Source organism: Budorcas taxicolor, chromosome 10 (genome assembly GCF_023091745.1).
Source record: "Budorcas taxicolor isolate Tak-1 chromosome 10, Takin1.1, whole genome shotgun sequence".
Classification (NCBI taxonomy): domain Eukaryota; kingdom Metazoa; phylum Chordata; class Mammalia; order Artiodactyla; family Bovidae; genus Budorcas; species Budorcas taxicolor.
The window spans coordinates 48,018,428-48,045,637 of record NC_068919.1 but is presented as its reverse complement, the minus strand read 5'-3'; the positions used below and the strand labels follow the sequence as shown (position 1 = coordinate 48,045,637).

Here is a 27,210-nt window from a genome sequence, read left to right as displayed (position 1 = left end):
AGAACAAAGCAATTCTGGGTCTGAGCAAAAGGCCCTCATTTGGGGGGCGAGAAAAAAAGTTAACATGACTGGTGGAGTCTCAGCATTGACTATTTACCTGCTGAGGACAGCAGCATGACTTGCACAAATGCTTTTTAAACTCTAAAGCTCTGTACTGCACAGAATATTCAACTCAGAACAATCCTAAGAAATGTTTCGCCAGAGCATCAGTCTTGACCATGTGTTATGTGTTAGGTGCTCTCTATAATCAAAGACCCTAATGGTATCCTGGCCTTGGGGCAAGAAGATGGAGAAGAGGTCTTCTTCCATTTCCCATTCCTGTCTCAGTGTCTCATTTAATAGATGCAAAATCAAAAACAAACTGCAATTAACCCCCAACTTCTTTCTGACCTTGCCTCGCTATCAGGAGAAAAGAATGAAAGTAAACAGGAAGAAAACCCCAAACCTTTCAAATCATCATCTGGAACAATAAAACAAATAAAATAATCCAAGAAAGAACAGGGCTGATTTTTCTAAGACTAAATACATACTACTAGCACTAGCACCGAAGGGTATTAGCCTATTTTAAATTGCCATCCTAATTATATCTTTACTGTGAAAGATAATAAGCACAAAAGAAATCTTATGTTTTGCATATAGGGTAGTAATGAGAAACTGATGAAGAAAATACAAAAGCCATTTATTGTTGATTATTAATGAATTTAATGGAAATAGAACTAAAATTAAAATAGACGGTTATTCTGGATGCTTTAGTCCTTCATCACTTCCTTCTGCTAAATTCCAAGATTTAAATTCTAAGTTCTCTAGTTTATATCAGTATGGGACATTAACTCTGCCTTCTGCCCATCTCTTATGGAATAGGGTAGGCGGGTGGTTTCAGAATGATTAATACTTTAAAAAAAATTCTATCATTGCTCCATTATTCCAGGACACTTTATAACCAATGATAATAGACAGACTTAACCTGAATTTTGGCACAAGAGAATTTTCTGAAATGGAGATACTTCTTTCTTTTCAGTAGCTTGTCACTTACTGAGAATTCTGGGGTCTGGTGGGATGACTTACAAACATGATTGGTGTGAACGTTGGCAAGGGATAAGTCAGCTGTGTCAGCTGGAAACCTTAGCTCTCACCTTTGTTAGTATTCCATCTTCTCGGTGATTCTTCTGTAGGACATGTTGAAGAGCTAGCTGAATTTTCTGTTGCAGCTTTTCAATTTTTACCTTTTCCTGCAGCCATGAGCGATCTAAATGTGAAAAACCAGACTCATTAGACTTCCAGCATGGTGTCAGAACACCCAATTCCTCCTGACTCAGACACAGATTATTACACCACAATGCAGAGTCAGGGACTCTTAGGCCACCTTCACCCCTCATTCAAAATTTGCTCCTAAAGAAGAAGAAAGCTAATCTATGACATAGAACAGAGTGCTAAGCCTTTCCATTTTTACTGACATCTGAAGGAAAGGAGGGTCCTCCTCTTCCAAAAAGATAGTCATTTAAATCTAAAACCATGCTAAAACAAGTGCAAATGAAACCACCACAGCCCTTCAACACTTTCTAAAAGTTACGTTTCTGAATGAAATACTCGTATCAATTCTCCTAGCCATTACAAAAAATATGAAAATTGTCTTATGAGTACAAGGGAACTAAAATTGTCAAGAGAATGCCAAATTAATTAAGGGTTGTTAGTTTAGGATAGAATCTTTATGACTAAGAATTCCAAAAGGAAGACAGCAAATTTTCAAAAGTGATTATCACCAAGAGGCAGTACTGGTTAAAAACAGAGATTAAATTCAGATAAACTTGTGGGCGACATCCAAATGGACTTTAAGAAAAAAGAGAGGGTTTTAAACACCCTGTTATCTTGGAGATTGGTGTTAAGGAGGGCAAGCCTATTCTACCACAGCATTTTTCTTGTTATCAGGAGGTTAATTGTAGACAGGGTTTTATTCAATTCTCATCTCTTAAGAGTTTATCAGAATAGCATGAGGTCTTCTTAAAATAGGACATGTATAAATGTGTGTAGCAGAGGGATTGTTACCTGAAAAACTGAAAATTAGATTTTAACGAGGATGGCAGTCTCTCTTGGTATCCCTCTGAATATTCTATAGCCATTCTAAGTTGTGTACGTGTAAAAATTCTTTACTTGGACAGTTTAAAAACCATTGTATTTGATTATCTTACCTGCTGACATCAGGACAAATGCAGAAAATAATGCAATTTCATCTTCAGTCAGGTGCATAGAACATAAACTCTTTCCAAATTCAAATACAAAGCTAATAAAGTCTTCACAACCTGCCAAAATTAAAGACAGGTTAGGATTTTAGGTATTATCCTAGAGAAAAAAAGATGGAAAAAAGTGAAGAGAGATCTACAAGTTGAAGATCAGAGAGAATACCAATAACATTTCTTGTAGTTTAATACTTTCAAACCTTAAAAGAAAAAATCAGTTTAGCCACCATCACCGTTACTACCAATATCATCATTCACAATGAGAGGGAGTTTTTAAAAATATTGTAATTTAAGATATATACATGTATTCTTTTATTGATCACACCACATGGCATGTGGGATCTCAGTTCCCTGACCACGGATTTAATCAGTATCCCCTGCAGAGGAAGCACAGAGCGTTAAGGACTGGATTGCCAGGGAAGTACCATTGACAGTGAACTGTTATTAGGTGATCACTATGTCAGGTGCTGCTCCGAGAGGACTCTCTGGGCATTCTATCGATACTACAACAGCCCTATGAAGAAAGTAGTATTGTTACTACCCCCACTGTAAAGGCGAGGAAACAAACTTGGGAAGAAAAGGAATGTACCCAAGATTCCACAGGGAGGAAGTAACAGCCTGAGAGTCAAAGCTAGATGCCTAACTTCAGAGCCCACACTCTTAACCAACAGAGTCTAACAGCTATAGTCTGAAATGCTAATTTCACTCATTTTTTGTTTTCCTTAAAACAAACAAGCATGTTAAAACAACACGCTTAAAAATGAAAACAAATGACACTTTATGGTAGTAAAACCATTATAATTATCATAGAACTGAAAACGTAGAATATGAAAGTCCCATAAAAAAATATCCACCCCCCAAAATTGGTTAAGTTTGGTGTCTGTTCTTTCAGATTTCCATATTATGTGCATATAGTTAAATGTCAAAGGGCTATTCTCAAGTATATATATATATATATATACCTCTCAAATATATATTCTCAAATATATATGCCATTTAATTGTTTTTGAAATCATTTAACAACATATCTTGGATACTATCCCAATCTTAATAACTTCATCTCACTTTATCTATAGACATCTAAAATAACTTTTTTCTAAGGTATATGCCATAGTTTCACTTAACTATACTTTCTTTCTTTGATATCTCATTAACATTGTTATTTGAGGGGTATGGAAGGGCAGACTTTCAGGTCTTTGCTTGATTTTATGTAGCAAATCATATCTTCCAGTTTACTGAATAAACATATCCCCTGCAAACCTGGTTCTTAAAATCTAGAAGGGAACTGAAGAATATATAACATAAATTACTTTGATGACCAAATAGATAAAATGAAACTCTAGACCTTTACATATCATATGGACACAAAGCATTTGAGCTGTGTAAATTTTCTATGGTAATTAATCAGAAAGTATTATTAACACAGGTATGCATTAGTGTATAACATCCTTTAACTCTTATATCCAAAAAACTCCACGATTTCCATTTTGTTCAAGAGCTATCACCCAACTCCCATCTTTTCCCCTAGCCCTGATTTGAAGACCAAGCACCCAGAGGTTTTCTTACCTAAGGATTTGAAGACATCGGGGCTAGCATATTTCCCATCGAAGTACACGGTATTGTTCTGAGAGTCAAAGGCACGGCACATTCTGATAAATACCACCTCTAGAGAACCTGAGCAAAGGCAGAAATGGAATGGGTTATTCTGTCTTGGTGAGTTGATTTTGACCTTAGAGACCCCCCTTCTGAGTGAACAGGGCTGGGCTTAGCCCATGGGCACTCAGTCATCTTCTCTCTTTATTTAGAAGGGCAGAGTTCACTAGGGTAATTAAAGACTTCTGCCTAAGCTAAGGCCTGTAGTACTTAAGAGAGATTGTGTCCTGCAAAAATACAGTCTTGGAGTTGCTAGAAACACATGTGTGCATGTGTGCTCAGTTGTATCTGACTCTTTGCAACCCCATGGACTGCAGCCCTCCAGGCTCCTCTGCCCATGGAATGTTTCAGGCAAGAATACTGGAACAGGTTGTCATTTTCATACTCCAGGGGATCTTCCTGATCCAGGAATGGAACCAGCAGTCGCTGGTTCTCCTATACTGACATGCAGATTCTTTATCATTGAGCCACCTGGGAAGCCCAGAAACACATAGAGTCTTGTTATTAAAACAAACAAGCAAAGAGCCAGGGATATCTCTCTGAATTCCATAAACAGCCATCTTCCTAACAAATTATCAAAACATCCTGAGGACCTGGGGCACAGGAACAAAACACAGGTGATGGTTAGGACTGGGGAATGCAGGTGTCTTTCAAATTAATCTTTTCACAGAGAGAAGAAGCAAAATGGAGAGAATGTTTCCTTCAAATAACTCAAACATTAAAAAAAAAAAATTCCTTAGTTTCTGCAAGTGAAACCTGAGCTATTATCATTTGGAGAAAAACTGTTCCCGACACCTTCCTTACCAAGCATTTCTTTAATAAGCTGGTGAAAGCAGGTTAGGAAGAAATCTCAAAATTCACTTGCAAAGCACATACCTGCTTTGAGAAGCACAATTTGATCGTTCTGACATAGTTCCATAAATCCATCAATGCGTTTGGCAAACTCCACCACGTACTGTATAGCTTCTGTAATTTTGATGGCACACAATTGCCACATCACCTCCCGCTGCTGTTGAAGAGGGAAATATATTAACATCCACGGTTACCCATATCTTTGACTCAGTTGTTTTAAGTTTTCCTATTGTGTACAATCTTTCTTTGGAAATAGATCCCCAAAAGCTAGAGAATTTAAGAATAAACAGTTGGCCAGTTACTTGGGTTACAATGATTGCTTCCAAGTTCTTTCTTGTCTCCTTCAATTCCTCTCTTGCCATTTTGTTAGCAAAGGGCAGGGGGGAGATGTTATGGGCATATATGCAGCAGAAGATGAAAACCCATATGAGGAAAGTCACGCATGCCGCTGCTTTAACCCTGGGCCCCAGAGAGCGGGAAAGTAGAATCTCTCCTTTCAAGCAATTACTTGGCCTCAGGGAATTTCATACCTCTTTACTTGAGGAAGGGAAGAAAGGGGAGTCAGTTACATTTCCTGTGCGCCTGCTATGAGCTGGGTGCTTTCTGACATCCTTGTCTCATTTCACTTCCACAAGAACGTTCTTTCATTTGCCATAAATGAACACAAACGCTCAAAGAGGTTTCACAGCCAGGAGGTACTGGAGCTGGGATTTAAACCCCAGCACTTCTGGCTCGGAACCCTATTTTGCACACCTTGTGGTTGTGTAATGCTTTCCTGCTTCCCACTGTAACTGTGGCTGCTCGTGTTACCTCAAAGGCAAACAAGGTGATGTGCTGCTATTTCCCAACCTGTCATGCTTAATGCCTTTTTATATAGCCACTCTCCAATTTAGTTACAGGCTAACCTGGGTCCGTCTTGCTGCTCACTTACTTTCCCAATCGTAGTTTAAGGCTGTTTCCACCAATATAAGAGGGTGGGAGAAATACTGAATTAGGAGCCAGGGCTCATGGTCTAGTCCTGATGTTTTCAATCTCCAGCCATATGCTAAGGGATGTTAGTTTCCTTGTACGTTAGATGAAGAGGAGGATTAACCTCAATAATCTCCACGGTACTTCCTAAGCCAGCATTTCCATGATTTGGAGGGGAAATCAAAGCATTTTGTTTTACTAAGGGCAGAATGGATAATTAAATGTGCCCCTTCTCCAGCCCTGCCCTCCCATTTAAGTAATCTGTTGAGCAGTGTGTCTTATAGTAATAGATGAGGAGCAGCCGCACTGCTTGTCAGTCTCACATTGCTAGATTCAGACTGGAGTTAAGATCACAGCTTCCGCATCTTTTTTTTTTTTTAACACATATTCTCTAAATTCCTTCTTTTTAACCTCTGAAACCATGAGGCTAAGATTATTTTACATCGACTTCCAGACCGTGAAATCTCCCATTGTGATACTGGGAAAAATCCCAACTCACTGAGGCTTCTGGAAGCAGCCCTGTAGATAAATGATGGGACAAACATGTACAGTTATCAGAACAACAGAATCTCTGTGCTATTTCTGAAATGTTGCACAGTGACATTTCAGTAAGGTGACAAAGCCCCAGGAACATAATCAGCTCTGGAAGAAAGATTATTAAATAGAAATCTGGTATCTGATGAAAGACATTCATTTTTTGGTCTGTTTGTATTCAAATCTTTTACATCTCCCAGCGTTGCCTCAATCTTAGGTAAAACTGTTCAGAGTTTACCTTGTTTTGATAATTCTCAATCTCCTCCTGCAGAAAAGTCTGCCACGTTATCTGCTGGAGCTCTTCTCTCAAGTATTGGCAAGTTTCCAGATGTGATTTAGATATATTCTGTGCAAGGTGTTCTAAGAAGAAAAACAGGAGATCACAACATGAAAAGCCATTCTTCTTTGGATAATCAGTGTTTTCCCTACTCAATTATTCAATTTAAAAGGTAACAAGTATAAAGCAACAGGCTGAACCAGGTTTAAGTAAGTAATTAAACCATATTTAAGTAAGTAATCTGGAACTATTCTGTGTTTTAGAGCAGGAAGAAGGACAGGCAAAGCCAACATTTAACAATAAGACTGCATGCCTTCAAAGACCCTACTAATCTTGACTTTCTGTGCCTTTACACTAGTGTCTGGGAGTAAGCAAATATCAACCTAGACAAGTTGTGAAAAATGACTGACACAATCTCTACTTCGCATTTTTATGAAGACACATCTGCCACATACATTTATGGGGAGGGACTACTCTGAAAAATTAGGAAATGGTATTTTGTATGACGACAATTATGTGTAGTATTTGCTTTTCCTGCAAAATTCAGAACAAGCATTGCTGAAAGCCTGCCCAGTCGTTATATATAGTGTGGTGGTTAAGAGCTGGACTTTGCAGCCAGATTGACTGGGTTGGAATCTCAGCTCTGCTATTTAGTAGTTCTGTGACCTTAGGTAAGTTACTTAACCTCTCTGTGCTTCAGTCTCCTGATCTGTAAAATGAGAAAAATAGTACCTATTTTATAGGGCTTCTGTGAGAATTAAATAAGTTGAGCACTCAGAACAGAGAGGATAACACAGCATCTGTTACATAAAACATTTGTTCTCATACTGAAGTGTAAGGATTTTGGAGATATTAAAGAAATAGAAGCCAAATAAGTTTCTCAAGGAACTTATAATCTGGTGAACATGTACAGACACGCGGAAAAGACAATTCAAGACATTAGACAGCATAACGTTGAATCATATCAGAAGAGAAAGAAAAACAAAGGTAATAGGTGCTATCAGGGAAGGGAGAGATGAGGAAAATTAGGCGATGCTTCTTGGCAGAAGAGGAACATTTGGACTGGATCTTGAAGAACGGGGAGGGTTTGGTAGGCAGAGGCCAGTGGTGTGAGGCAGTGGGCCTGTTCCCCATTCGAGGGATGGTATTTGAAAGAACAAATATGGCATTTGTAGGAGATAGGAAGATGTGATAAAGTGATGATTCAAAACAGGAGTATTGGTAGGTAAGAGTCCAAATCCTGAAGGATCTGAATGTGGAGACTGAGAGTATGGACTTGATTGACAAAATGAGTCAGTGGGATTCTCAAGGGGGAGCTGACATAATGAACATTGTATTTGGGGAAACAGAACATGTAGTTCTGCCATCGGTGGACTGAAGGGTGGAGAGGTTGGAGGACCAATGAGAAGGCTGCTGAAATCTCGATGTAAGGGACTAACAGCTTGAAATAAGTTCCTAATAATTGTTACAGAAGGGAAGGACAATTAAAGAAGTATTTTAAGGAAATTGTCTGGTGGCCCAGTGGTTGGGATTCCAGGCTTCCACTGCAGCAGGTGTGGATTCAATCCCCGGTTGGGGAACTAAGATCCTGCAAGCTGTGGATGTGGCTTAAAAAAGTATTCTAAAGAAAAATGGATAAGATTCCAAGAATACAAAATCATACCGCAAAGTGATCCCCTTCTTGCATCTTGAATATAGAAAAAGAAAGCTATTTAAAACAATGGTGTCAAGTGCAAACTTAGGAACACTAATAAGACTATTTATTTAGAAGTTTGTTACTGCTTTCTTCAAACAGAATCAAATTTGTTTGTGTGAAAACAGAGCCAGGATCACGTAAATGAAGCTTGAAACTAGAATCTCCTTAGGGAAACTGAAACACAATACACTCAATAGCCCTACTTGGCAACATACAGACGTGAAAACAACATAAGTAAACATCATAAACAATAAAACATAGATGAAAGGAAAAAATACAGGAAAGAAAGACAGAAACTGAGAGAGAGAAAGGGGGAGAAACCAGTAAATTATTTGTCTTAGAATCAGTGATGCTTGTGAACAGAAGTGGGGAGTAAAGACAAAAATAATGGGGAAGCATAAACAAGAAAATAAATGTGTAAACAGTAAACCGATTTTTATAAATATGGGGGGAAAATGATGTAGATGAAGGGTTCACAGGGAAGCTGGGAGAATCCTGGAAGGGGAAGAATGGGAAGAGGCTCTCGGTATTATCTTCCAGATCCTGTTTTTCTCTAGTTAACATCGTCAATCATCTTCTTGTTTCATTTCATCCTAATAATTGTCGCCCCTACCTGTTTGAGTCCAGCTTTTAGAAGAAATAACAAATGATGCAATGTTCCATGACCAGTAGAGGGCAGTGGCTGCATTCTCACCAGCTGCCTTTGATCAAAATTCATACTAGATTTGGCAAGGATAAGATTTTAGACACTTTCCTATTTTTAAGTCTCCATTTCAGCAGAGAAGAAAATGCTCAGATGGAGTAAAAGCTAAGGAGTTAGTGCAGTCTCTCAGACAAACAGTCTTTTTGGTATAGTGAAATACCTTGGAACTAAGAGTTAGGAGACCTGTTTTCTGGTCTGAGCTCAGTTGGGTAACTCATTTTGTGACAAGCAAATCAGCTCACCTCCTCAACCATGACTGCGCATCAGTAGAGCCAAGGTCTAGATTCTTCAGATAGAAATCCTGTCTTGTAAGTCACAGATTTTCATAGTGGGATGGAACTTTAGATATTATCTGGTCTAAATTCTCCTCACTTTGTAGGTAATAACATTAACAATGATGATAAATGTTGACACTGAGGTGGAGTTTACTATGTGCTATGCTCACAAATACATACACACATACATATACACATACACAGTCATACACACACACACACACACACACACACACACACACATATTTTGTCCTTAGTCTTTATGACAGTTCTAGGGGGAAAGATACTAATAACAATTGTACAAATTATCCCCATTTTACAGATGAAAAAACCAAGCCACGGTGAGGTTCAGTGACTTTTCAAGGTGTCATAGCTGGCAAGTGGACAGTGATTCAAACATATACAAAAGCTCCAGAATCTATGCTCTGAATCTTTATATTCCATGGGTGGGGAGATTGCAGCTTACAGAGGTAACGTGACTTATACTAGGTTGTACAACCTGCAGCAAAGCTAGAATCACCCATATAAGCTGACTTCTTGTCTCATGCTTTGCCCAACATTCAGTTGTCTCTCATAGAAGGCTTTAGTAATTATAGTAACAACTGCAATTAGCTGTTTTATTTCTCTTTTTTTTTTTTGCTTCACCACTTGGCTTGCTGGATCCTGGCTCCCTAGGCAGATTTGTTTGTGTGAAAACAGAGCCAGGATCACCTAAATGAAACTTGAAACTAGATCCCCTAACCAGGGATGGAACCAAGGACCCATGGCAGTGAAAGCACCACGTCCTGACCACTGGCACGCCAGCAAATTTCCGAGCCAACTTTCTAAGAAAATGAATGTAGATTGTTTATCTGGAGTATGTAACTCAGGTACTAAGTGTATCGGGTGGGCCAAAAAGTTTGTTTGGGCTTTTCCATAAGATGTTACAGAAAAACCCCAACAAACTTTTTGGCCCACCCAATACATAAAGGGCAAAATTTCGCAGCCAGAAAGTCAGATATATTTCACTAAAAGTAACGGAGTGTAGATACTATTACGGAAAGAGTTGATCTCAGGATATGTTAATTTATAATTTATTTTCCAATTGCACAAGTGGTTTTATTTGTTTCAAATCTAATGACAAAATTTAGCCTAAAATGAAGTTTTTAGGTAAAGAAAGAGCAGGGACTTAAACCCTAAAGGAAATGTCAGGGAATTTCGGAGAGTTTTACAGAAGCATTAGCGAAGTCTTTGACCACTTTTAAGCCACTCTTAACCCCTCAAACTATTTTACACACGTAAATGGGACAGAAAATCAGAGCCCCATTACATCCTTTTTCCAGATAGAGTTTTGGGTTTGCGGAAAATCCTGATGATGACTTAATTTTATTCATTGTGGAAAATGCTACAATACATGTGAACAATCCCTTGTTTAGGAGAAAGTGGAGAATGGATGAAAACACAGGGCTCCCAGGCTCCCTGGGAGGTGACAGCTGTGGCAGAGGAAAGAGCCTGGTCAGGAAAGAGGGGCTGGGGAAACTGAGTGCACTTTCAGCCCAAGTGCCATGTTCAGGGGCCACACACAGGCCAAGCTGTGTGGGTTACCTCCGGGCTGAACATCCGACAAGCAAACAGGGGAGAGTCACTCGTATTTATCACAAGGTGGAAGCACACCTAAAGTGAGTCAGGTCATCTTTCATGATATCAAGTCAGCTTTCAATCAAATCCTTATTCATTTCTGAAAATTTTACTTTCATTACAGCTCTGCTTAAGGTTCAGCCAACCAAGATCTCATGACAAAAACGGAAGGTTTTTGTTCTAGTTCAAGAAAAAAAAAAAAATCAAACCTACCTCTGCTCAGCTTGGCTTCTAGTTCAGAGGTTTCTCTGTTAATCAAAAGAGCTGTGCTACACCTTTAATGCTGTGCAGTGGTTAAAGACCAGGCTTAAAATGTCCCTGCCCTTGAGGATTTAAATTTAGACCCATAAAAAGGTGCTTGTGTAAAAACCGTAAAGAACATTCAATTTGTTATATTTGTAGAAAGATTTTACTGGAAATATAAATTTCACTTAAAAACTGTTTTGTGGGGTACAGAGGTAGAGGAAACCATCTAAAGAACACAACCGTTATTTCTGTGAACCAAGGACATCTGTGCTCAAGTCAGAACCTGCTGGTTCTTTTCCATGTGAAGTCTTCCTTCTCTCCTGGTCTTAACTTAGTCACCCCCACAGCAACTAATTGAAATATCCCAGAGGATTATAACCTTGTATGAGGAACCACGGGGTGAAACAGATCAAATTCACAAACAGCAAAGGCCCTTATCAAAGTTTCTCTAATAATAGTGCTGTACTTAAAAATCGATTAAATATAACAGAGGATGTTATAACATGACTCCCTTGAAATGAAAAGCTTTCCATTGTCTGTGCTAACATTTCTAGGTCACATCTCCCAAGAAGCACCAATGTCACAGGAATGAGGAAATGACAGGGGTTTTGTTTTTGTTTTTTTTTTTTGCATGGTGAGTCTTCTATGAAATACATCAGTTTTGTCATTAACATCCATTACCAAAATTTTGGAAAGTAAAGAAGCCAATTTCCCTTTTATGTTTATAAAGGTGAGATGCATACAGGGACTGGGAAGTGATATAAATGCCGAGTGGGATGGACCCATTGAAAGGTAGGAGGCCTTGACTAGTACCAGTTGGTTGTTGACATTTACAAATACTGATCCAGTGTAATTAGATCATCCCCCCCCCCCCACAAGAAACTGAAAATCTGAACTTTCAGATGGAACCCTCCAGGTTTAAATTTTTAGCAACTAATTCAAAAATTGTAAAGCTCTGCATTGGTTAAAAAACCATGTCTATGGGCCAGGTTAAGTTGGTGGGTTGCCATTTTTATAACTTTCAGTATAAATCAATACTTAGAATGTAATGAAAGCAAAGAAGTTGGCGGAGCCATTTCCTGAGCTTATAGTTTTCTATGGAATTTAAGACTGCTTTAAGTTCATGTTGTCTCAGCTCTAAAGCTGAGAGGTCAGTCAGTTTCTTGGATATGTGATGGGAGACAGTGGATAGTCAAAAGCAAGGGGAAAGATAGAATTATGAAGTGCTTCCAAGGGAGACTACCCTGCTGGCTCAGATGGTACAGAATCCTCCTGCAATGCAGAAGACCTGGGTTTGATCCCTGGGTTAGGAAGATCCCCTGGGGAAGGGAATGGCTACCCACTCCAGTATTCTTGCCTGGGGACTTCCACGGACAAAGGAGCCTGGAGGGCTACGGTCCAGGTGGTCACAAAGAGTTGGACATGACTGAGCAACTATCACTTTCACTCTCCCAGTGGTGAAGGTGAATTGCCCTGCTGCTGCTGTTGCTAAGTCGCTTCAGTTGTGTCCAACTCTGTGCGACCCCACAGACAGTAGCCCAGCAGGCTCCCTCGTCCCTGGGATTCTCCAGGCAAGAACACTGGAGTGGGTTGCCATTTCCTTCTCCAATGCAGGAAGGTGAAAAGTGAAAGTGAAGTCACTTAGTCGTGACCGACTCCTAGTGACCCCATGGACTGCAGCCCACCAGGCTCCCCCGTCCATGGGACTTTCTAGGCAAGAGTACTGGAGTGGAGTGCCATCTCCTTCTCCGGAATTGCCCTTCTAGATGCATCTTTTTTTTTTTTTGCTATGTGGCATGTGGGATCTTAGTTCCCTGACCAAGCAACAAACCTGTACCCCTTGCAATGGAAGCACAGAGTCTTAACCACTGGACAAGCAGGGAAGTCCCTAGATGCATCATTGTAATACCATAACTTATAAGAGGAAAGTCAGACATATCCCATTTCCTTCAAAAGGCATGAGTAGTACATCCCAATGGAAACACAGAAGCCATTACCTAGTTCTGCCATGGACACAGTTGGGGAAGTCTCTCCATTGGTGAAAGAGCAATAGGGGAAGAAGCCTGATGCTGGTGTGTAGTCACATATGGGTTCTGGTTTGATTCCATTGATATCGAGACCTGACTGGTCCGGGGAAGGCTGGATGTCCAGGTAGAAGCTGCTGACGGCAGAGTCTGCCTTGCTGCCCTCGGGGGTGTGCCCGTCGATGTAGTTGCTGAGGTCATCGTGAAGCTCTGTGAGCCCGTTGGCCGAGATGCTGTAGGTGGGAGTCAGCGGCTCGGCTTCTCCAGGCTGCTGTTGGTGGTCTCGCTGCTGCTGCTGCATTCGGTGCTTCTGTACTTCTGCGTACAAGCTGTCTCTCTGCTTTTTCGACATGCGGCCAAATTTTACAGCTGGAAGAAAAAAGCCGAGCCACACCATATACAATATGCTTTTCTCCATGATCCTCTCTGGTATCCTCTTTAGGACTTCCTTTGAAATTGCAGATAATTTTAATCAAAAACCACATAACCACCAAATAAGGACATGATCCAGAGGTGAAAACAGTCCTACCTCACATAGGCTTGCTCCACATCCCTGACAGCAAAGATATATCCTGGAGGAGCTAAGTTTCAGAAACAGACCCAGGGCTGGTAGAAGAGACCTGGAGCAATGATCAGCTTCGTTTTCATACTGTCACATAACCCTATGCTCAGTGGGAGCTACTGAACTGCGGTTTGATGGGCTTTTCCCTCTCGACCCAGGCAGTTGGTCTAGACACTTCTTTTCTTAGTGTTCAGACCGGAGCACAGGGATGCACAAAGTCACCGGTCTACATCAGGGCACAAGCAATCAAACCTCCACATGCATTCATTTCACTAATCCGTACACTTAGATGAGTTTCTTTCTGATCAAATCTGGGGCTTCCCGGAGCAAGCTCAACAGACTGCATGAAGCATTTGCAATTCCCTGGATTACATTTCTGAGCCTACCCCTCGCCTGCTCCTAGGTCATGTGGCCCCTTTGAAACCCTTAGACCCATCTTAACAGGATACGTTCTGCTATTCTCATTGAGCCTCAAGTGAAAAAGAATATTAGGATTTTGGAAATGGTAGGCTCTGGGGAAGATCCCTGCCAGGAGAATTTGTGTTTGCAGCCCTTCTCTGTGCCATGTGTCCCCACATTTAAAGTGGAACAGTGACTGGAGTAACTTTCCAGTTCATTTAGCATTTCAAATGATTTCTCTTGAAACATCCAGATAACTGAGAAAAAAAAAAAAATCCTGTGATTTCCTGGTCTGAACTCCTCCACTAACCCATTTATTTCTCAGCCTAAGTAGGTATAGATAAAGCCTCTGGTGGAGGGACTAAGGTCTCCTGATTATGGTTAAATTTACACCCGAATGGGTAGATGAATACACCCATTTGACCATCAACAAAATTCTGTGAGTCTTGGGGCAGGAGGCAGGGTAGATGGAAGTGAAGTTGGGAATCAGTGCCCAGCCCAATTTGTGGGATCCTTTTCCTGCCAAGGAGGATGTGGTTTCCTTTTGCATAGAGGAAACAAGTGAGCAGGATTCTGGGCAACTTCCAGTATCCATGGCTCAGGTCACAAATTGGGTGGGACTGGTTAGATAGCAGTCAGGCTGATGTGGGCTATGAATTTCAGGCCTCAAACTGTCCTCGTTTAGTCACTAAGTCATGTCCGATTCTTCTGCGACCCCATGGACTGTAGCCTGCCAGCCTCCTGTCCATGAGATTTCCCAGGCTAGAAACCTACTGGAGTGGGTTGCCATTTCCTCCTCCAGGGGATCTTCTGGAACCAGGGCAGGTGGATGCTTTGCTGCTAAGCCACCAGGGAGGCCCTGTCTAAAATTGTATAAGCCCCCAAATTCACTCCAAGCCCACAATAACATGAGCTGTCACTTATATACAAAATCTTCACGAGGCATACTGAAGGTACTTAATTCTTTTTGAAAAGAATAGTCTAGAACCCCCAAAGGGATTAATACCTTTAATTAATAGGGGGAAACTGGTTCTGCCATGACTCTGAATTGCGTTCTAACTCTTTTCTTAATGTTAAAAACAGCAATCATACTATCCCCTAAGTGAAATAAAGGAATCAGGGTTTTGTTTTTGTTTTTGGCCACAGCACACAGCTTGTGGGATCTGAGTTCCCTGACCAGGGATCAAACCCATGGCCCTTGCAGTGGAAGCAACGAGTCCTTACCACTGGACCACCAGGGAATTCCCTGGATTAGGTCTTAAGAAAATGCACACCCATCTGTGATTTTTAACTTACAGATTCATAAGAGATAAACCTAGTTGTGTGAGTTCAGGGCCACTGGAAGTTGAAATCTGTAGAGCTGCATATCACAGGAATTTCTGAGGATATGGTGTAAGTTTTATGACTTGCAGCTTCTGATCCGCAAAATTTCCCTTTGGTTCTACAAATTCTAAGAGGCAATCCTGTGTACAACTTGTGCCTGGGTAGGTCCACAGGCCCGAGAACTTCTGATTCTAGGGAAAGCAGACCGTCAGGACACCTGTCTAGTAGCCAGAAGTTATTTTTCCAGGGGCTGAAACTCCACTGGGCATGATGTTTCCTTCAGAGGGATCTCTCAAGGTAGCCAACCAGCCAGTCTATTCAGAAAAGTCCTTAGACTGTATCCATTGTACTATCAGCCCAATTTTCTTATATAATAGCCTTGAAATCTGGTGTTAATTATTCAGTGCACTGAAGACAGTTTTCCAGGAAGATCCTAAACTGTTTTGCAACTGTTAAAATAGCTTGTTTTAATGAAAAGAACATGTGTCATTGAGGCCTGCTTTGCACTATTTTCACACATACTGGATGTACAAATATTTGACTTTGGATCCAGTTAGCATAACAGCTAATGCATCCCAACTGCCAATAAGCTGACTAGTATAAAGCACATAACAATTAGCTCTGCCTTGTGTTTTCTATGAGAAAAAAAAAATGCTTCTAGAAGGTATCCTTTTTCAGACCCTCAGGTGACACCTTACCTCCCTCCCATCAATTCATCCACCTGCAATGACTTAAACATCAAAAATCTGAAGGTGTTCTGACCACATAGACATATCTTCTCCATGCCCCGCCCCCCCCCCATCCTGCCCTGCATCAGCCAGTGAGCTGACCTGGATGGTTTATGGATGAGGAAGTAACTGCTGTGATACCCACAGGGATACCAGAGGATGTCACTGGAGGGGGTGGTGAGGGACAGAGGGGACATATTCTGGCAGACTTGGGTCCAGGCTTCAGAAGGTACTTTCACAACCCTGTGCTATTATGCAACATAGGCTGCGAGAGCTCACCATCTCGAGACATCCCCACGGCAAGGCATTTCTGTAATCGACAGTGCTGGCAGCGGTTTCTACTGGTTCGATCAATCAAACAGTTCTTTTGACGAGGACAGGAGTAGGTGGCATTGCTTTGCTGACTTCTCCTGAAAAAGCCCTGTGATTCAGTTATGAAATAGAAAACAGGTTAGTGTCAGCTTGAGCTGAATGATACTAAAGGCAGGAAAGGAAGCATCCGTCGGCATGAATATTTAATGGAGAATTAAACTTGTAGCACAATCATCCTGGAAACCATTAATGAAATTAAAGTCACTTCTTTTTCCTTGAGTAAAATGGGTCCCCAGAGCCCAATCCTCTGTCCCTTACACATGCAAAACTTTCTTTAATTGCAACAAACATTTGCTTATGTAGAAGGAAGAGGACTAGGCCCTGTTCTTGGCTTCTGATGATTGAAAGCTATATGCTTAATAACAATGGTACAAAGGCACTCATCTTTAATCTTCATCTCCAAAACATTTTTAGTAGAATAAACACAGAATGCTTCTCTGTATGCCCAGAGACGAGAAAGTGCAGCCTCACCCTAACCTAAGTGGACACTGTGGCAGTCTCAACCAGACCAAATAAATTCACCACTCTTTAGGTATCTTTCATTCCCCAAGTTAGAATCTACTGCTCCAAGAAGTTAAATGACACTTGGGTGGATTATCTTGGCAGATCAATCAGACTAGGAATACTCTACCCTGGAGAGTTTGGAAAAACCATCTTTTCAGAATCATGGGCTTTCAGATTGAACAAATCTGAGCTGATGCTCATCAAGTCCCACGTATTTGTTAAGCACGGTTTTGTAAACGAGAAGGTGTAATAAGATGCATGAGGAGTACTGACCTCAAGGATTTCATTCATTTACTCGTTTATTCGTTGGCTCATTCACTTTTGCTAACTCCTTGAGCTAGATTCTTTCTAGCTCGTTAATGTTCATTGCTCAGTCTTTTCTTAAAGCGGTCAGTGTTCCTTTTAGTTACATTTTGGTAGCAACCCATGAGTTTTGGTATATAGTATTTTCATGATTATTCAATATGAAACACATTCTAGTTTTCAATAGATCTCTTTTTTTAATCCATATGTTATTTAGAAGCACATTTTTAAAAGCTAAAGTAAGGCTTATTTACAATGTTGCATTAGTTTCTGGTGTACAGCAAAGTAACTCAATTATATATACTCTTTTTCAGATTCTTTTCCATGAAGATAGTTTCCTGGGCTATATAATAGAAACTTGTTATTTATACAAGCACATTCCTTATTTTACAAATATATGTGGGGTTTGTTTCTGGTTATTGCTTGATAGTTGACTTATCTCTCATTGGTTTTGCAAACTAGCAATGTATTCTGGAAAAAAAGAAAAAAGAAGGCAACCAGAAACATTTCTATGAAGCAGAACTACGAAGGTTACAAATGTCTATTATCATCTTTAAATCTTTAATGGCAAAGACTGTTGACCGTGACCCAGGGGATACCAGTACCAAAGGGTAAGGTAAAATCCTGAAGAACGGATGGAGTGACAGAGCTGGGCAAACTGATAAGAGTACTCTCTCACAGGAGATTCTTCTGGAGGCCAACCTGGCAGTTATACTAAAATCCTTAAAAAAACATGCCAGAGAAACTAAAAAAAAAAAAAAAAAAAAAAAAGCCTATCCACTGAACTAGAAATTACTTTTTAAGGAATATATTTTAAAGGAATGATAAGAAAGGTACAAGGATTTACCTACGTGGGTGTTCATCACAGCACTATCTGTAAGGTAAGACAAATTTATAAACAAGCTAAATGTCCAACAGTAGTGAACTGGAAGAGTCATGTTGGATATCTGCATATTCATCAACCACTAAAAATGGTATTTCAGAAGTACAATTATTGACATAAGGTGGTGGTAGAAATGTACTACTTAAAAAAAAAAAACAGCTAAAGAACTAAACACAATATAATCCAATTTTGGAGGGAAAATCTACATATTTAACACAGAAGAAACCTTTGGAAAATTATGCCCTCAAATGAAAATAAATGCTGATCTTGTTTTTGTTGTTGTTTGTCCGTGCTTTTTGATTTTTCTATAATATGTGAGTGGAAAGGTATACGAGCTACTCAAGAAGAACTATTCACTACATCTGCTTTCTTCCCTGAAAGCTGGGGACTCTGTGGATTAAGTCATGGTTATGATGGATATATGGAGAGGGCAATGGCACCCCACTCCAGTACTCTTGCCTGGAAAATCCATGGACGGAGGAGCCTGGTAGGCTGCAGTCCATGGGGTCGCTAAGAGTTGGACAGGACTGAGCAACTTCACTTTCACTTTTCTCTTTCATGCATTGGAGAAGGAAATGGCAATCCATTCCAGTGTTCTTGCCTGGAGAATCCCAGGGACCGTGGAACCTGGTGGGCTGCCATCTGTGGGGTCGCACAGAGTTGGACACGACTGAAGTGACTTAGCAGTAGCATGATGGATATAACCTCAGTTCCCAGTTTTTCCCTTTTGGAGACCAACCTAGGATGGGAGGGGCAGGCACTGACCTCTTACCAACTCTCTGACGTCTACCAAGCTATTCACTAACCAATGTGGGCAAGGTTAGAGGCCCAGGATCTCAATCTGTCTCTCTGCTGCTGCCGCTGCTAAGTCGCTTCAGTAGTGTTCAACTCTGTGCGACCCCACAGACAGCAACCCACCAGCCTCTGCCATCCCTGGGATTCTCCAGGCAAGAATACTGGAGTGGATTGCCATTTCCTTCTCCAATGCATGGAAGTGAAAAGTGAAAATAAAAGTGAAGTCACTCAGTCGTGTCCGACTCTTAGCAACCTCATGGACTGCAGCCTACCAGGCTCCTCCGTCCATGGGATTTTCCAGGCAAGAGTTCTGGAGTGGGGTGCCACTGCCTTCTCCATCAGGCAATCTCTCTTTTGTCAAAATATCTAAAGCTGTTTTTCTTTTTTTTTTTCCTTAATGTGTTTCTTTTCTCTGTGACAAAGTGTGAAGTAAAACTTTCTTTGGCACTTAATAGACTTCAACAAAATATAAATGGTAATAGAGGCAGATGATCCTTAGAAAGAGATACCAAGAGGTCACCTGTCTATGTATTCGGTTGAGTCAGAGACATATAATCTCCGCCAAGGCTGAAAGGTATTTTGTTCTTTCTTGAGACTCTACCACTCTATGTTTGCTGTCACTGCAGGGGCTTGTTTGTTTGATCAGTTGCTCAGTCATGCCTGACCCTTTGTGACCCCACAAACTGCAGCCCACCAGGCTTCCCTGCCCTTCACCATCTCCCAGAGCTTGCTCAAACTCAGGTCGATTGAGTAGGTATTGCCATCTAACCATCTTGTCCTCTGTCGTCCCCTTCTCCTGCCTTCAATCCTTCTCAGCATTAGAGTCTTTGCAATGAGTTGGCTCTTCGCATCAGATGGCCAAAGTACGGGAGTTTCAGTTTCAGGATCAGTCCTTCCAATGAATATTCAGGATTGATTGGTTTGATCTCCTTGCAGTCCAGGGTACTCTCAAGAGTCTTCTCCAACACCACAGTTCGAAAGCATCAATTCTTCGGCGCTCAGCCTTCTTAATGGAAGTGGAAGTGACAAACAGATTCAAGGGATTAGATCTGATAGACAGAGTGCTTGAAGAACTATGGACAGAGGTTCATAACACTGTACAGGAGGCGGTGATCAAAACCACCCCCATGAAAAAGAAATGCAAAAAGGCAAAATGGTTGTCTGAGAAGGCCTTACAAATAGCTGAGAAAAGAAGTGAAAGGCAAAGGAGAAAAGGAAAGACATACCCATCTGAATGCAGAGTTCCAAAGAACAGCAAGGAGAGATAAGAAAGCCTTCCTAAATGTACAATGCAAAGATACAGAGGGAAACAATAGAATGGGAAAGGCTAGAGAGCTCTTCAAGAAAATGAGAGGTACCAAGGGAACATTTCATGCGAAGATGGGCACAATAAAGGACAGAAACGGTATGGACCTAACAGGAGCAGAAGATTTTAAGAAGAGGTGGCAAGAATACACAGAACATCTGTACAAAAAAGATATTAATGACCTGGATAACCACGATGGCATGATCACTCACCTAGAGACAGACATCTTGGAGTGCAAAGTCAAGTGGGTCTGAGGAAGCATCACTACAAACAAAGCTAGTGGAGGTGATGGAATTCCAGCTGAGCTATTTCAAATCCTAAAAGATGATGCTGTGAAAGTGCTGCACTCAATACGTCAGCAAATTTGGAAAACTCAGCAGTGGCCACAGGACTGGAAAACGTCAGTTTTCATTCCAATCCCAAAGAATGTTCAAACTACCATTTAACTGTACACATCTCCCATGCTGGCAAAGTAATGCTCAAAATACTTCAAGTTAGGCTTCAACAGTATGTGAACTGAGAACTTCCAGAAGTACAGAGGAACATTTACAAATGGTAGAAGAACCAGAGATCAAATTGCCAACATCTGCTGGGTCCAGAAAAATCAAGAGAATTCCAGAAAAACATCTACTTCTGCTTCATTGACTATGCTAAAGCCTTTCACTGTGTAGATCACAACAAACTATGGAAAATCCTTCAAGAGCTGGGAATATCAGACAACCTTACCTGCCTCCTACAAAACCTGTATCCTTGTCAAGAAGCAATAGTTAGAACTAGACATGGAACAACGTACTGGTTCCAAATTGGGAAAGGAGTACGTCAAGGCTGTATATCATCACCCTGCTTACTTAACTTATATGCAGAGTACATCATGTGAAATGCCAGGCTGGATAAAGAAAGCACAAGCTGGAATCAAGATTGCTGGGAGAAATATCAACAGCCTCAAATATGCAGATGATACCAGCCTAATGGCAAAAAGTGAAGAGGAACTAAAGAACCTCTTGATGAAGGTGAAAGAGGAGAGTGAAAAAGCTGGCTTAAAACTCAATATTCAAAAAACAAAGATCATGGCACCCAGTCTCATCACTCATGGCAAATAGATGGGGAAACAATGGAAACAGTGAGAAACTTTACTGTCTTGGGCTCCAAAATCACTGTGGATGGTTACTGTAGCCATGAAATGAAAAGACACTCCTTGAAAGGAAAGCTATGACAGACCCAGACAGCATATTAAAAAGCAGAGACATTACTTGCTGACAAAGGTCCACTAGTCAAAGCTATGGTTTTTTCGGTAGTCATATATAGATGTGAGAGTTGGACCTAAGCAGGGGTTTAGGATCACGAATTATTTGCGTTTCCTTTTGCTGATAAAAGGGGAAAAAAAGGGTCTGCGTCACAAAGAGTCTGCTCCATTTTGTTCCCTAATCAGTGAATATGAAGAATGTCTACACAATCTCTCTTTTTTTCTTTAAATGGAGCCAGTACATGCAGACTGCACCATTATCTCCCAGGACCTCATCTATAGACCAGATCACAGTGTCTGCCACCTTTCTTTCCAGGTTCATTTGTACCTTTAGTATTCTTAGGCTCCTTTACAATGTCTCCACTTTCTTAAAAACTAAGAAATCCACGTCTAGATGCCACTCTTGAATAAGGCTTCGGTCATTATCAAAGGGAAAAAAGGCTACTCTTTAGGTTTTACACATTAAAGTAAGTGAACATCAAACCACCACTAATCAAGTTCCAAAATGTTAGCACAGAAGCCATATACAACCACCAGTTTGCTCTGCTAAAAGGGAACCCTGAGAGGGAATAATGATAATGATACTGGTGAAGATATGATGATGATGGAAGGAGAGATCTTAATGAATGCATTATCTTAAATATATTTTTTTAATGTGGACCATTTTTAAAGTCTTTACTGCATTTGTTATAATACTGCTTCTGTTGTTTGTGTTCTGTTTTTTTTGGCCATGAGGCATGTGTGGTCTTAGCTCCCTGACCAGGGACTGAACTCACATTTCTTGCATTGGAAGGCAGAGTCTTAACCACTAGTCTGCCACGGAAGTCTTCTAATCATACTATTTATACTGTATTTTTAATGCTTTCACATCTTGAGGTCTTGCTAACTCAGAGATTACACTTCCCAGGGCTACCTGCTACCTAGCTTCTAGAAATAGCAAACAACTTGCCTGGGAGCATACTTTTCACATGCAAACCAACCAATCCAGAGACTAGACCAGTCACCCTCTCCCAGGTTTTCCTCACCCTCTCTCTGCCTCTGACTGACATGGCTTCCCACTGTGGTCCCCTGTGTGGCATGCTGTGCCTTCTATTTCTAGGGACCTATGTTATAACCAATTTCTTTCCCTTCATGGCGGTCATGTTTGTGTCTTAGGTGTCTTACCCTATCTGATTAAAACCAATCCCAGGTAGTATTAAAACGTGCTGATTATTTGCTTGTCACCCTGTGCTTTATATGGATTCCATCACTTAATTTTTTAAAATTATTGGAGGATAATTGCTTTATAACGTTGTGTTAGTTTCTGCCATACAACAAAACGAATCAGCCTATATCAGCCTATGGATCAGTATGCATGCATTCCCTCCCTCTGAAGCCTCCCTCGCCTTGCCATCCCACCCCTCTAGGTCATCACAGAGTGCCGGGCTGGGCTCCCCGTGTTCTGCAGCAGCTTCCCACCAGCTATCTATTTCACAGATGAGAGTGTGTACAAGTCAGAGCTGCTCTCTCAATCCGTGCCCCTACTCCTTCCCCCGCCGTGTCCAAGTCCATTCTCGACGACGTCTGGGTCTCCATTCCCGCCCTGCAAATAGGCTCATCAGTACCATTTTTTAGGTTCCAAATATATGATTAATATATTGATATTTGTTTTTCTCTTCCTGGCTTACTTCACTCTGTGTAAGAGGCTTTAATTTTGACAAGGGCAGCATGAGGCAGGCACTATCATTTTCCTGGTTTTTAGGTCAAAGAACCTGAGGCTTAGGGAGGCACTAGCTCAGAACCCAAACCCCTCCCCACTCTACCCTCTCCCCAGCGTGGGATAAAGTCAGGATCTGAATTCAGGTGGTTTAATTCCAGAACTCACACTTTTATCCCTTTTGTTGTTCTTCTGCTTCTTTTGTGTGTCAAAAAGGATTCCCACTTGGGGGTTCTTATAGAAGGTGACCATTAAAGAAAGCAGTGTCAAGACACAAGGCATGCATGATAAAGGAGCAAGACTGATCTGTTCTGAAATTAGTTTTCCTCCCGGTTAACCCCTTTAACTGGCCATGTTGTCACTGCCCAGGCATTTAATACATTCCTCTTCTATAGCCACCTCCTGATGTGGGTTATTCACACAAGAAAGTCAGTTTCACAATTTCATGATTTTTCCCTCATTTATCACCAGGAGGGCTATGTTCTCTTTAATTCACCCTACTTATTTCTAAATTACTTTGGCTCATTTAGAAAACAAAACAATAACAACAACAAACTGAATCCAAGGGCACAGTCACTATCTTTCAAGATATCTGAGAAATTATACCACCTATTTGCAAGACAAATCCACGAGGCTTTCCACATGCTCTTGGAGCAATGGTGCTGAGGCTGGAACCGATATGAGAAAAAGGACTCCACTTCTTTAGATGTCTCAGCTCCGAAGGGCTTGGGGAAAGCAAACGTGCAGATAGACAGACACACCTTACTCTTTACAACCCCATTTACTCCTCACTGAGTCATTTGAGCAAGTGCCTGTGGAAAGTTCGGGGAGTGGAAGCACTAAGAACCACAGAAAAAACCTTTCTTTTGGACTAAGTTGACAGCCCACAAGGCTAGCTATCAAATACCAAAGGGAGGGGTCAGGCAGGTTTATAAGGTGAGAGCCATGGAGGGAGGGAAAGGGTAAGCCTAGGTGAATCAGACACACCAAACTGTGCCTTTCAGATAGAACGGGAGCTTGGTGTTCCTTTCGTGCCCCTTGTCTCCCCTTAAAACAGCAACAACAACAGAAAAACACAACTCTACAGGGATTTCCCTGGTGGTACAGTGGTTAAGAATCTGAACTTTCAATGCAGGGCACATGGGTTCGATCCTTGATCGGGGAACACGAATGCCACATGTCACAAGGCATGGCCAATAAACAAACAAAAAAGCTCTTCATTTCAGTATATTCTTGGGGTTTCTCAGAGGATTTGGGCAGTTAAACTGATAAAGTATTTAAAGCAAATGAGCATATATGAGGAGAAGGATTAGAAGGGCAAGAAGGAAGAAAGGGAGAAAGTATGGTAGGTATTTTTCTTCATAAAGAGAGAAGCCTGCTCATAAATGTAGAAGCCAGATCTTGACTGACAGTGGGACCTGGAGAGGGTCCCACTGATGAATGAGTAAGCTGGGATCCCGGTTCTAGGGGTGGGGAAGCTGGAGGCCACGCAGAGAGCAGTAACACCGCAAGGAAGCGCTTGGAGTTTGGGGGAGGAACTGAAGAGGTTCGTGTAGAGAAGAAAGCGCAGAAGCTGTGAGTCAGCTGGGGACAGATGTTAAATACACAATGGTGGAGTTTCACTTCTAAAAGCTGAGCTAATGAATGACTTCTTTGGCTTTCTTAAAAGTTCACTTTTTATGGCTGTCAAGGTACATGGAGATGTGCCATTACAAACACGGTGGGCTTGAGCAGAGGGCCACCATGATGAAATTCAGGATACCAGTATATGGTGTGACCGTGGCACACTACCACCACCTAGTGGCAGCAAACTCACATGCAGTTATTGCAAACAGTAAATTAGAATATGCAAACAGCCTTTAGAGATGAAAGGAAGTTGACATTACTTGACTCAGTAGTTCTCCAACTGAATGTGTATCAGAATCACCGGTGGAACTTTTGAAAAATACACCTGAGATCTTCTGAACTAGAACATCTGAGTGTATAGCCGCTGACATACATGCTAGTTTGAACAATGTGAAAGTGCCATTTTTGTAGATCAAAAAAGAAGACATGTCATTCTGTATGGTAAACATTTTAACAAAGCTTCCTGAAGACTCTGCTGCTTTCCCTTTGTTAAGAATCAGAGATCTACTCTAGCTCTCTGATTTTGCAGATAACAAAAATGAAGCTGAGAAAGCTAAGTGACATGTCCAGACTGCCCCGTGGCTTCATGTCATTGCCGGGACTTGAACTCCAGCATCCTAATTTTAAGTGTAGTGCCTCCCACATAAGCATCTCTCCTGCAGTGTTGGGCTAACAAAACCCATGTTACTCAGTCTTGATTTCTTCACATTCATCAACCTTCCGCCTCCATTTCCACTGCCTCAAAGAGAATTTGCCAGTGTTTCCTGCCTTATTTCACCAAGCCTTTCAAAGTGCCTTCTGTTGAGTTTTATTTCTAACTTCTGCCTCTGTTCTTCGGAAAATTCTATTGCCTAGTTAAAAAAAAATTATTTGGCCATGCTAGATCTTAGTTGTTACATGCAAGATCTTCTATCTTCACCGTGGGATCTTTAGGGGTTTCATTGTCGGATATAGTTCCCTGACTAGGGATCGAACCTGGGTCCCCTGCATTGGGAGTGCAGAGTCTTAGCCAGGGAAGACCCTATTGCTATATAAAAAGAAATCTGGCTGTATATTCTGAAAATTTTCATTGATCCCATTAGGTTGGAGTTTCCCAGAATGGGGACAGAGGCCATGGGTATGGGAGAAGGCTGACACTGGGTTGCAAGAGCTGAATGTCAAACTTTCTGAAATTTTGTGAGCCAACTGTTAAACATAACCATTATTAAACATTAACTTATGACATATACATACTACTATATATAAAATAGGCTTCCCCGGTGGCTCAGTGATAAGAATCTATCTGCCAAGCAGGAGATATGGGTTCAATCCCTGGGTCGGAAGATCCCCTGAAGAGGGAAATGGCTACTCACTCCAGAATTTGTGCCTGGGAAATCCCATTGACAGAGGAGTCTGGTGGGCTGCAGTCCATGGGGTTGCAAAGAATCAGACACAACTTACTGACTAAACCACTACCACCATATATAAAATAGGTAGCCAACAAGGACCTACTGTACAGCACAGGAAACTATACTCAATATTCTGTAATAATCTATATAAGGTAAAGAATCTGAAAAAGAATGAATATGTGTATATGTATAACTTAATCACTTTGTTGTACATCTGAAACTAACACAACCTTGTAAATGAACTATATTTCAATAAATTTTTTTAAAAAGTGATGAAGAAAATGATAACAACGTAGGTTCAGTTTAAAAGTATGTCATGTCTATAGCCATCACATTGTGAAGAGCATAAAAAATGTGAAGACTGATCCTTCCAATTTTTAAAAACTATTATCTGTTTCAGAAAGTAGTTGCTCACATCATCACTGACGAATGAGAGAAGTTCCAAAACATGCTTTTCCTTGTTTCACTTTCCTCTTATTCATTATTGTAAATGAAAAATCACATTGACACTACAGTCTTTCATCAACCACAACCACAAGTGTGGATGTAAGAGTTCAGCAAAAATCAATGAGTGTATTCAGTGGGAATCATCTGTCTACACACATACTATGCATCACACATATAACATATAGTATATATTATATGGGTGGCTCAGATGGTAAAGAATCTGCCTATAATGTAGAGACCCGGGTTCGATCCCTGGGGTGGGAAGATCCCCTGGAGAAGGGAATGGCTACCCACTGCATTATTCTTGCCTGGGAAATCCCATGGAGGGAGGAGCTTGGCGGGCCACAGTCCAGGGGTTGCAAAGGGTCGGACACGACTGAGAGTCCAACACTTTCACTTTCATATATTATATACTCTGTTTATAATGATGTACTGTCAACTGCACTACTTGTAAATTGTTTGTAATTAGATCGGTGACATACATACTAAAGTTACGTACATATATATAGACACTGTTTGTTTTCCAGAGAGTTGATTGTTAAAAACTGACCAGCG

At 41.0% G+C, this 27,210-nt stretch overlaps 1 protein-coding gene across 2 annotated transcripts in view; it reads right to left on the bottom strand.

The window, feature by feature from the left end:
* The window catches only part of RORA (RAR related orphan receptor A), an 806,543-nt gene that overhangs the window by 10,195 nt on the left and 769,138 nt on the right, over positions 1-27,210 (bottom strand). For both annotated transcript variants that reach the window (XM_052646480.1, XM_052646481.1), the window contains 7 exons: positions 16,372-16,513; positions 13,054-13,449; positions 6,481-6,602; positions 4,764-4,896; positions 3,801-3,908; positions 2,187-2,297; positions 1,134-1,246 (listed from right to left, as the gene is read on the bottom strand). In XM_052646480.1, the coding sequence (XP_052502440.1) occupies positions 1,134-1,246; positions 2,187-2,297; positions 3,801-3,908; positions 4,764-4,896; positions 6,481-6,602; positions 13,054-13,449; positions 16,372-16,513 (1,125 nt within the window). The remainder of the gene's footprint in view (positions 1-1,133; positions 1,247-2,186; positions 2,298-3,800; positions 3,909-4,763; positions 4,897-6,480; positions 6,603-13,053; positions 13,450-16,371; positions 16,514-27,210) is intronic.